The following is a 12783-nucleotide window of genomic DNA, read 5'->3' as shown; positions in this document are numbered from 1 at the left end:
TCTACTGTGAATTCTATATACCCTAGATATACTGTATGCCTCTGTAAGGATATACAGTTCATATGTGTGTTTACTCCATTTGTTGCAAATGTACATTAGTTATCCCTTGGAGAGGAGGTGTAGTTCTTCACTGTCTAATTTCTCCATCAAGAAATACTTATTAACACTACAAAATCCCAAGTGTTGATTTTACCAACAGAGGGTAAAAATGTACCCTTACTGATCCAAATTTACACTATCAGAGCTAAATTGATGCTCGAGATTTGCAGTGCAGTCACCACTGCCAATTGACAACCCAGTCTTTCATCTTTGTATCGTGTTAGTTTTGCTGGTTTCTCAAGCTATTCGGCTCTTGAGGTTGTGAGAAAGCATTTATTTTTCCATTGACTCTAATAGTTGTTTTGGAATAAATGTGCAAATATAACTATTTTTGATTGTTGTTCAGTATGTCTAACTGGTTGTGGTGGGTGTGCTTCAGATGAAAAACTTTTTCAGTTAATTGTAACCTACTTTAATCACTGACAGTACAATAATATGTGGTCCCATTCTGCTTATTGTCTCCGCCAGGCCGAAAGGCATGGCGAGAGTATGTTTTGCACCGTGTCCGTCCGTCCGTCCGTGTGTCCGTGTGTCTGTCTGTGAACAGCTAATCTCCGGCACCGTTTGCCCGGCCACTGCGATACTGTGCACACACACTTCCTGGATGCCAAAGCCAAACCTCTACCCCGAATTTTTAGATTGGCCTGTTATAGCGCCACCGCCGATTTGTGCGAAACATATTTTTGGATATTACTCCTACAGATTTTGTCCAAACCTCACGCAAGTCGGTACACAATATCTCACAATATCTAAACACGTATCTGTCCAATTTTCCACATTGGCTTCAAAAGTCTGCAGGATTGGTTCGTTTTGAACAAAATGCCTCAAATCATCAACGCATGCCATTTCCGTGAAATTTTGTGCCCACCTGGCTTCCCACTAGGCCGAGGAAGAAACGCCACCCTTTTCATATTGGCCTGTTATAGCGCCGCCAGCAGGTGTAATTTAGCAAAACAAATTTTTGGAACAAAATGGCTCAAATCATGAATGCAGTGTCCGATTGAAAGACCTAGGAAGAAATGGCACCCTTTTCACATTGGCCTATTATAGCGCCACCAGGAGGCCACAATAACCTACCTGACCTGGCGGAGACCTGTGCTCCGAGGAGCACCTTTTCTAGTTTGGATATGTGTTTGTTTGGTAACCAGTGATTGGTAATTGGGTCCACAGTGTTGCACGTGTTACATGCAGGTTACTTACCGATCTTTATTGAAATTGAACCTTTCGTCATGTAAGAACATTGTGAATCCATACTAGCCTCCTGGCATTGTTTTCTCTGTCTCTGTCTCTGCTCAATGCACAGCTGTGAGCAATCAATATCCATAGAGCTCTGGCACAGTGTGCACAGAACGTATGTTTTTGTCATCCTTTAAGTGGTGGTTTAAATAAAGAAGAACATATCTACTGAGAATGAGAAGTGATTATTAAGTTATGTCAAGAAATCCCAGACGTATGTGTTTACTGCTCGATTTTCCACAGCTGATAATTGTTTGCTTCTCCAACCCGTCATCTAAATAGAAATGCATCTGTGCCTGTAGACTAAGCACCGGTTCTCTTAAAGGGAAAGGGAGTAGACAGTCCGATCTTGGTTTATTTAATGTAACACCTAAACACACACTCATGAATAATCTAGACTAGAGGCTTAATACCACCCAATAGTGCCGTGCGCAGACTCTGTGCCGCTAAACACTTTCATCTTTATCACCATTCCTTGTGATGAGGTAATTTCTATAGCAATGCCCTGAAGAAGACTGTCATGTTGAAACATTATCTATTTACAATACATAACGTTTTGCATTGAGGCTACGAGCGCGTGACTGCTTTTCCTGGGCTACTCTAGTGAAGTCTAAGACAAACAGGTAATGGGAGGCTCACTGCATTTTACTCAAGACTTAATAGTGCTCGGGTCATCACGGCCAGTCATCACCTGAAGGAAAGCTGTTGACACGTCCAACCTCCGCTCTCCCCCTCTATCAAGGCTCCGGGCTAGAAATCTCTGTGTGGCTTGTCATATATATAGGCTCAGAAATGGATGGTTGGACTTTGAAAGTGTTACAGCTGATGTCAGATATAAATGATGTGTTTGGGGCGCATTTGATGCCTTCCACTCCGGATATGGTGATGGCGGTGCTTGTGCTGCTGTGCACACATGCATTATGTGCGCACGTGTTTGCTCCGCAGTGAGAGAGGGGTATTTGACTTGTCCTTGGGCTAACAATCAGCGGATAATGAGTGGCTGCCACATCAGCTCTTATTAGTCTGTGCCTGCCAGGGCCCCAAGGGAGACCGAGATGCCTCATTCTTGAATGATAGAAATAACTTGGCAACAGAGGCGCGGCCTCACACAAACAAAGAGAGGGACTGGCAGATCTCTGCTGTGTGAGATATGTGTGAAGAGGCCACTTCATTTGTTATTAGGACTTGTCTTGTCTTTTCGTTTCTTTTTTTCCCTGTTTTGTTTGCTGTAGGGAGTTAAAAGTCCCATAAGCTCGTTTTCAGTTTGTTTTGCCTTTCAATCTCAACCTTCTCTGCCTGAACCAAACCTTCTGATGCGCATGTCACTTCAAAACGTGACGATGGAATCGATCGGCATTTGGTTAACAAAGTCCTGTCAACATTAGTTAAAGCAGGAATGTCATCAAAGCCCCTCAGTCAATGTCTGTGTAATCTGAAGTGCGTCGGCATCTCCTCTGCACCCTTTGAGATCCACCACCGAGTTGCCATTCATTTGCTTCAGATGTTCGTTCAACCGTTGTGTTTGCGGCTTCTCTGAGCAAGGTCTGGGTTGTTTGTGAACATCCATCAAAGGACTGTCTGGGACAGGAATGACCTAACCTGACTGTGCAGGCATATAGGCATAAAACAAGAACCCGGGGAATGTGGGATGGCATGTGCAGTTGTATTTGTAGCTGAGGAGAAGACTAGAGACAGACCGATATATCGTTCAGCCATTATTTGACTTTCATGACGACATTGGTGTCTGCAAAATATATATCCCGATTAGTTCTGTCACAATACCCCACCAAAAATAAAATAAACACAGCCCACATCAACATCTGTTGATCTATTTCTTTCCATTCCGATCCGACTATGTAATTTCTTTATTTTTTCCTTGACATTGATTATGAACTTTGATCATTTTAACCAATGAAAATCAGCCTGTCCATTTTAAAATTTGTTTGCCAACAGTCAGACGGTTGTACAAGACACATGCAGGCTTGCATGCATGCATGTGTGTGCGAAGCGCATGCGCGCCCGCGCCCACACACACACACACACACACACACACACACACACACACACACACACACACACACACACACACACACACACACACACACACACACACACACACACACACACACACACACACACACACACACACACACACACAGGCCCGATTACAATAGGTATACCGTGAGTACCCAGAGTAATACATACGGCCCCACTGTTGTGGGTTTTTAATGGGTGACTGTATTTCCTGGATATGGCTGTAAGAAAATATGGCACTTTATGAATGTAATGTTATAACAGAGTGTTGTAGTGAGGAGCATAGAGTAAAAGTGCTGAGGCTGCAACATCACAGATGAATTCCACCAAAAGCCCCTGAGTGCTGGCACCTGGAGATTTCCGGTGTGAAATCCAGCAAGTGTAGCAACTTTGTGGGCAGCGTTTTCCCTGTAATACATCACTCTATTCACCAGGAACTATTTCTGGTATGATGCAACAAGTGATTGCAGAGAAGATTTCTGAAGTCACGGGAACTGTTAAGTCGCACTAAAGTCACCGTGGCACTCAGTTCAACCACTTCAACCTGTTTTTTGTTGTACGTCGAATAGCGAAAATTGCTGATCTACAAGCTCACAACGCGGCGTGAGCTTGCTTGTGCTATTTGTGCTATTTTTGAAAACTGTGCTAGTTTTTTTTTTTTTTGTGTTAGAAATGGTTTCACATATAATGACAATCCCAAAATAGGGACACCAGGGTGAAAGTTTTTATGGCTTGGCACTTTGCCCTGCTGGGCTGGAAACACACTCACATCTACTCTCAAACATGAATAAATATATGCTATTTTGCTACCATGTTGAAAAAAGCCACACAATAAAAATACTTGAAATATGATTACAGTGGGCAGAATAGAAGAAAAACTGTCTCTTCTGTTATAACCTTTGGGTTAATACTTCACTGTCTGTATTTGGCCCCCGAACCAATTGTAAGCTTCTTAACAGGCATGCAGCCAATTGCCCCAGATGAGGCTGTCACGAGCATTTGTTTGTGGCTTGCAACTAGGCCTGGCTGGATATCAAATTAATGAGGGATATTCTACATTGAAAGCCAACTATTTTCACTGTCTGGCTGGAAATGATTGTTATAGTTCAGTAATCATCGCAACCTCCGCAAGTAACGGTATCTGCGTATATGTGACAAGCCCGTCAAAGCCCGCACATCCCTGTAGTGTCTGATTTAGCATTTCCCAAACACATGCTGTTCCAATAAAATGCTGCTGTCGACATCATTAGTGCTGTGGGCACACAATGGTGAACCGCTTTAACATGCAGACCATGGAAGCATTCACAGGCAAATACTGGGGTTGATACCAATCGCTTCCTAGTTGTGGATATATAGACGACGGGCCTTGCTTGAGGCATGGCAGTGTAGTCTGTGCTCCCTGAATGCACCTGTCACTTCTCAAGACAAGGCAGTGTCTTCGCGACATGGCCTTCTCAAGAATGCAACGCATGTGGCAATAACATCTGCCGTCTGATGATGTATGCCGGTCGCGTGGCGTCTGCGTCGCCTACCCTGGCCCCTTTGGCATTTGCAATGGGACACACATGAAATGTAGAGAAGCAACAGTTACAGCCAGTGTTGCCAGATTCTGTGAGAGAAACAAGCAACCAGGTCTAGGAAAACCAGCCCAAAAGAAGCGACTATGGGCCACATTGAGCACTTTAACATGTACATCAGCTATTTGAAAATAGCAGATCTACAAGCTCACAACTCGTTGTGAGCTTGTAGATCGGCTATTTTCAAACAAAATATTGCGGGGAAATTATAATAAGCAGATCTGGCAACCCTGGTTACAGCAGTGATGTGTCTGGGAGGGAGGGAAGGGGCGACAATGGCAGTGGCTAAACCTCACGAATCCACTGCCGTATCGTTTGTTTGCCCGTGGGTGGGGACGACACGTTTGCGTACAAGTCTATTCATTTCGTGGTGTAGATAAGGCTGAACCGATATTCGACAGGTCCTTTAAAGGCGGCCACCAGAGGGACTCCCTGCCGGCGAGAGTAATGAGAGCCGAGGTGTCCCAGCTGAGGAAGCAGACAGTGATGTGTCGGAGCGGCGGCGAGCCTCGGGTGGGGCGTTCGCCCCCGTCTGCTCCCAATTAGAAAATGAATGAGTGGGTAGCTTCTCCGGGGCCATGGTGAGTGTGTGTGTGTGTGTGTGTGTGTGTGTGTGTGTGTGTGTGTGTGTGTATGTGGGGGGGGGGGGTCCCTTTGAACTATGGCACGACACATGAAAGGAAAACCCCAGCTTGCTCTTTCGCCGCAGTCCCCTCACTCACTCTAGCCCTGTCAGCTGAAAGGTACATTTTGCTTTGTACGTTACAGTGGCTCGCTATGGTCTTTCCCAACGAATTCATACATTTATTTGTGGACTGTGTCTATCAGAGGAAAACTGAGTGAATTCATAGGTTAGGCAGCTACAAATCTCCCAGGTGCCTTTTAAGCTAATTGTTAAGACAAGCGGGAGGAAGGCACCGTTTATGCCGGCCGGCCGGCCTCCCTGGATATTCAATAACGACTAACTGCTAAACTCTGAAGAGAATTGTACATGTGAATAGGCTTGGGTACATTTGAACTGTGAGCCATTGGGAATAACAGTGATAAGTTGACTTAAGTTGAGTGGAATATACACTTTGTCTTTGGAAATGTCCCCCATCCCTATTTACTTTCCTTCACACTATGAATAGGCATGGGAATCAAGAACCGGGATCGTTAACAGAATCAGAAACACTAACTCAGAAAACACAACGTCATATTGGGATTCCTTTTATCAATGGGTTAGGGTTATTCTGCAGCAGTGCTATCTCACATGGTACTATGTTTATCAACAGAGGCAAAAAGACACTACTCAAATTCCATTGACCCCTCATAACTTAACACCACCAAATAAGGGGAAAAAAGATAAAAATCTTAAGGGGCTTATATTGTTCTATTTTAGGAAATTGCTCATTCCAAAAATCTATATCACAGACTTTTTTTTTCAAGTGATCAGATGGTATTTGGGTATTCAAACATCCACCCATCCACATTGGTTGCTGTGGTAACAACATAACGAGAACATTGGCTTGCATACAGGACTTTCAAACTATTTAAGAGCTAGAACTGTTTAAACAAACAACTGTTTTTTTTGTGATAATGCTGCTAGTGCTATTCTCCCTGTTGCATAGGTTTACTATTGTTACTATTATTGCTGCTACAATGAATGAAAACTAATTGTAGTCTCATGCACCCATACCAGTAATAATAGAGACCTTGAACCTTGAACCGGGTCTTGAGTAATGATTAAGAGCTGCCAGTGAGATTTATATTTCCCTTGGTCGACCGCTTCACATGCTGATAATAGCAGATATACAAGCGCACAATGTGTTGTGAGCTTGAACGTTATCTATTTTTGGCGCACAACAACGTAGCATGAAGGATCATAAATTAGGCAATATACAAGAAAAGAGAAGTGCTATAGAAGTGAGGTGGAGTATGAAGAGTTACGGTAATATTTCAGTCTGCACAGTCAGGAACACTCCCCTTACTGTGCAAACAGATTAAAAACTAGGAAAAAAAGGACGCACAGGTTCTTGCAGGCATTGATAATAAGCTGGTTATACTGGCACACGCAAAGCTTTACCCTTGTTGACAGCCTAGCAAAAGACCTACTGTAAATGGAACAGCCTCATCATGCAACACAAACGTTTGCTTTGATCATTTCAGTAACGAAGAAGACTTTACGATAGACATGGAACCTGAGAACCAAAAGGGTAAGTGTATAAACTTTAACTTAACAAAAAGTAAAAGAGGGGAACAAAAAATATACTGCAACTTTAAAGCTCAGAATGTGGTCGTACACTACCTACAGTATGCACCTTGACGTGCTCAAATCTGTCAGTAAGAATTAAACATTGCCATAAAATGTGTACATTAATCACTAAATTATAGAAATAATTTCATATTACTGAGCTGTATAATGTAGAATTATACTGTGTATGACAGGGTTGGGCAGCATTTATTTCCAAAGGGCCATACTGACTTCAAAGTGAGTGAAGGGCCACACATTTTCAGTTACAATTTTTTTTAACTGAAAATTGAAGAATTTAAAATGTTTTTATTGTTTTACAGCTGTATTGTACTGTATCACTCTGGTGTACTTTGGCCTTACAATAAAAAGATGACTCACATAAAACAATCCATGTCAATGCCTTATCAACTTTTAAATGAGCCTATAAATGTATACAGCATCTTATCTGATATGCACCATTGGATTATTGCATTATGTTATAAATATGGACTCAAGGTTGACTGTTTCACTGTTACATTATCAACATAAAACATTTGAGTACATACAAATGGAGAAATGCAGGTATAGTACTCAAATGGTAAATATTTATTACTATTAATTCGAGTCGAGTTAAAAACATTTTTCTCCAAATTATTAACATACAGCATTGGGGGGGGGGTCGTTTTGTTTTTCTTTGAGGACTTGGCGGGCCGGATTGAGATGGTCAAAGGAAGGCTGAAAACTAGGCATAAAGTAGCCTGGCCGCGAATGTTAAAACTGGTTTAATCTTAATCTTATCTTCTTCTTATCTTCTGATAAAATAATCAGATATTGCAGTGTGCTCATCTAAATGCCATTTGGATATTTCCTGCTACCACCAGCATATCAACATAATCATATTGGAAATCATGTTGGACTTCTGAAAAAGTATTTTGGCAGCATAGTATAGTTTTTTTAATCTAATCTAAGTCTCTGTATGTGTTTCTGTCTGTAGCCCTTTCAGACCTCCGGATCGTTCTCCTGGGATCACAGACCTACGAAGCCCGATCGACCGCGAGCCTCATTTTGGGGCGAGAAGAATTAAAACCCAGCATAGGGATTGCTCACTGCGAATGTACACGTGGACAAATAAGCGGTAGAAATGTTGATTTGGTTGAAACACCTGCCTGGTACAGGGCTTACAAACCATGTGACACGACACAGGTCACCAAGATGGAGATCATGCTCAGTGTGTCCCACTGCCGCCCTGGACCTCATGCCTTCATCCTGGTTGTCCAGGCGGACATGCCGTTCACAGAAGCATCCAGGAGATCGCTGGAGGAACATATGAACCTTCTCGGAGAGAGAGTGTGGAATCATACGATTGTGCTGTTTGGCTACACAGGCTGGCTCAAAGACAAAAGTATTGATCAGCACATTGCGAGAGGGGGAAAGGCTCTGCAGTGGCTGGTGGAAAAATGCAAACACAGATTCACCGACTTTAAAAGTGACAGCTGCTTTTCGGACGACGAGGCAGCAGAATTAATGAAGAAAATTGACAAGATGTTAGAGCGAAACGGTGGCGGCCATTTTGAAATCGACGATGGATTGCTGGGAGACCTCATCTGTGAGAGGAAGGCCATCAAGGTGAAGGGGGTGGAGAGGCAACAGAGAAGGATGGATGAACAAAACAAACGAAACCTCTCCAGAGGTAGGTTTTGAGGTTTTGACTAGGGGTGCAACAGTTAATCAAACTAAATTATGAAAAATAATGTATATGAATAAAATAATCAATTTTGGGGGGAAATGCAGAAATTAACAACTTCACAACCCATCACGTCATTATATGTTGTGACACTGTTGTATGACAAAGTATTAAATACGTCTTTTTTTGTCATCTCAGAAAAAAAATATCATAATGAAAACTACAAGTTTTGCATGGTTTTGACAAAATGTTCATACAATTCTTAGGAAAGCCTGTAAGCAACATGTTAAACATTGTGTTGCTGGGATGGGTCCTTTCCAAAAAGAGCATCATCCGCAACACCATCCTCAACAACTCGGGAGATGAAGAACAAACAATCAAGTGTTTGAAAAAACAAGGAACAGTCGGTAATCAGAAGATCACGGTTGTGGACACGCCAGGATGGTGGAAGTTCTTTCCGGCCAAGCTCACGTCAGACTCGGTCAAGGCTGAAATTAGGAGAGCTGTGAGTCTGTGTTCTCCACATCCTCACGCGTTCCTTCTGATGATACCGACAGCCACGGCATTCACTGAAGAACAGCGGAGGATCACAGAGGACAACATGAGGCTGCTAGGGGAACAGGTCTGGGAACACACCATTGTGGTTTTCACCGATGCTCAGTGGCTGGGACAGTACACCATTGAAGAGCACATTGAGAGCGAAGGCGAGTCTCTCAGGTGGCTCGTTGACAAGTGTAACCACAGATACTTTGCATTTGACAACTTGGCTCAAGACCAGGGGCCAGGGGCCAATCAGGGGCCAATCAGTGATCTGATTGAACTGATCAGTGACACAGTTGCAGCACCTGGCCACCCTCCCTTTGATCCGAGCACAGCGTTCCCACCTCCAGAGGATATCCCACCTCCAGGGGACATAAAGAACCAAACAGACCAAGGTGAAGATCCGCTGCTCAAAGACCTGCTCAGTGTCCTCCGGATGAACTGGAAATGGGACGTTCAAGAGTGGCGAGCCATGATGTACCGAATATGCACAAGAACCGTGCAGCCCGTGTTAAATGCAAATCGGAGTATGGGCCACATTATATCATGTATGTATTATATTGTAATGATTTGGAGAAATAAGCATTTTGCCAAAAAATATAATTAATATACAATAGATTCTATATTGCAATTTTCATACTGTTGTGTTTTCTAGTTTCAACAACAGAGTCAAGTCCAGGAGAGGAGTTCCAGACAGAGGATTCACTCGAGGAAGAAGAGCTTGAAACAGGAGGGCTGAGTTTACCACAGCTGATGGAACATTCACTGAAGACATACTTCAGAAAGGACAAAGGAGCATTTGGTGAGCTTCTTATTTAATTCAAACTCTAAATAGGTGTGACTGTGTTAACTTGAACTAACACTAAGCTTTGATTGATTGATTAATCCTACATATTAATTCTGTGCAATTCCTTACTCAAAAGTTTCTTAAAACCGCCATTCTAATTGTTAGATTTGCTTGCGGAACTGGACCGCACCAATGACTTAAAGGCAGAATGGAAGCAGCTGCTTGAAAGAGAGTGGAGCCGGCGTGAAGTGAGACTGACAGAGGATGTGAAGAACACTCTGATGAGTTTCCCGTCCCCAGGACAAGGTAACAAGTCGACTTTTCTGTCTAAAGACGCATGATATCCTTCACTCGACATGGTGCATTACTGACTAATAACTGACAAATATTATTTCATTATCATCATGTTCACATCTAACCACAGATTACAGGTCAGAGCCAGGAGTTGCTGAGTATACATTCTCTCGGCAGAAGGTCTTCTCTTGGGATGTCAGTCCTGGCGACTCTGCCGTCTGCTCAACAACGGAGAGCAGAGGGGAGGCCGAGATGGATAACGATTAGCCAGTTGCCATGGTCTACATACTGGACATTTACCATGTCAAGTCATGCTAATGCATTTTAACAACTTAAGCTAGCGTACAACCTTAATGCGCCGTAGGACGAATAGCAGAAATAGTCGACCTGCAAGGTAAACCTTTATTAACTCTTTGACTGCCAGATCAATAGTGTAATAGTGTGCCACTGCTGCCAGCAAAAACAGCGATTTTACTGTACCTTTGAAAAATCCTGAAATATTCTCTGCGACCGCCGTCCTCACGGACATCGGCTCATTGCACGCACGCGGGTGTCATAGTAGAGGGGGGGGGAAATAGTCCTCCATTCAAGAGATATGGCCGTTTCAATGAGGCTTGTTTTGCTGTAAAGCAGGAGGAACGGAGATCTAGCAGAGATATGGCCATTTCACTGCAGGAAATAAACAGGAAGTAAACACGCTTTTATTCTTTTAAACAACGTCATTTCCGGTTCTGTCGTCATCAGGCAGTGAAAGCATCATCCATAGGATAGGTAACAGCGCCATCTAGTGGAAAACCACTGAAAACCCAAACTCGTCGTTGGCAGGCTGGGACTTAGCAGAATTCGATGCGTTAACGCAGGGGTGGGCAGCATTTATTTCCAGAGGGCCATACTGACTTCGATAAAGTGAGTGAAGGGCCACACATTTCACAACCATAATTATCAGTTACAAAATGTTTTAACTGAAAATTGTTCAGTTTTTATTGTTTTACAGCTGTACTGTACTGTATCACTCTGGTGTACTTTGGCCTTACAATAAAAATATTACTTACATAAAACAATCCACGTCAATGCCTTATCAACTTTTAAATGAGCCTATAATGGTATTCTCTACCGTTGAACATCTCTTAAACCCCCCCCAGGCTTACAAGGAGTCGCTCCCTGCTTCTAAAGCTAAGTGTGATGAGTTTGCATCCTTTTTTGATAACAACATTTTTAGCATTCGAGCTGGTATTATGAATGTTGCTGCTAGCACAGCAAATGCGGCAAATGGTGCATGGTGCAAAAATGTAGATCACTCCAGAGGAAGCCTAATATCATTCTGCGCAATTAATGAAGAGGAACTCCGTAAAACTATATCACAGATGACATCATCATCTTGTTCACTGGATGCAATACCCACCCCGTTTCTCAAAGAGGTTTCAGACAGTGTGATTGGAGATATCCTAAGAATTGTAAACAGCTCTCTACTTTCAGGCGTCTTTCCAGACTCACTGAAAACGGCTGTAGTCAGGCCGTTACTCAAGAAACACAACCTTGATCCATTGGTGCTGGGTAATTATAGACCAATCTCTAATCTGCCATTTCTGGGCAAGGTCTTAGAAAAAACTATCTTTCATCAACTGGATGTGTTCCTACAGAACAATAAGGTTCATAACAAATTCCAATCTGGCTTCAGGAAAGGTCATAGCACAGAAACAGCACTTGTAAAAGTAATTAATGATCTTAGGGTGTCCGCTGACGACAAAAATGTATCCGTTCTCCTACTCCTTGATTTAACCGCTGCTTTTGATACGATTGATCACACAATTCTACTACAACGCATGGAGTACTGGATTGGTTTGTCAGGCACAGCCTTGTCTTGGTTTCACTCTTACCTAACAGGCAGAAGCTATTTTGTCAGTCTGGCTAACTTTGACTCTCAGACAAACACGACATCTGTTCTGGTGTTCCACAGGGCTCAATTCTGGGTCCCTTATTGTTCTCCCTGTATATACTACCGCTGGGAGAACTCATCGCCGATCACGGAGTGAACTTCCATTTCTATGCTGATGATACCCAGCTGTATCTTTCGGTAGCTCCAGACGACCCCTGTGCTCTAGACCCATTGTTGACCTGTCTGTCCAGTATAAAATGCTGGATGAGTGAGAACTTTCTTAAGCTAAATGAGGATAAAACAGAAGTTCTCATAATTGGCTCCAGTGAGCAGAGAGAATCAATAATAAGTAGACTTGGTAACCTGGCTGTAGAAAGTAACACCACAGTAAAGAACCTGGGGGTTATTATCGATTCTGAATTGAATTTTAATACACACATTTAT

The 12783-nt window shown here is 42.9% G+C and overlaps 1 protein-coding gene across 1 annotated transcript; it reads left to right on the top strand.

Moving 5' to 3' along the window:
* Positions 1 to 7119: 7119 nt before the first annotated feature.
* On the top strand, positions 7120 to 10524 carry LOC308073373 (GTPase IMAP family member 8-like; the record flags this gene model as incomplete). Its single annotated transcript, XM_080412244.1, has 5 exons — positions 7120 to 7141; positions 8153 to 8848; positions 9109 to 9909; positions 10038 to 10184; positions 10335 to 10524. 5 exons carry the CDS (start codon positions 7120 to 7122, stop codon positions 10508 to 10510), a joined length of 1842 nt encoding a protein of 613 aa, XP_080268370.1. The 3' UTR covers positions 10511 to 10524.
* Positions 10525 to 12783: the final 2259 nt, after the last annotated feature.

Source organism: Gymnoscopelus braueri (genome assembly GCF_963280865.1).
Source record: "Gymnoscopelus braueri genome assembly, chromosome: 18".
NCBI lineage: Eukaryota > Metazoa > Chordata > Actinopteri > Myctophiformes > Myctophidae > Gymnoscopelus > Gymnoscopelus braueri.
Note: the sequence above shows the minus strand (reverse complement) of the source record. Positions and strands in the feature narration are given on the sequence as shown.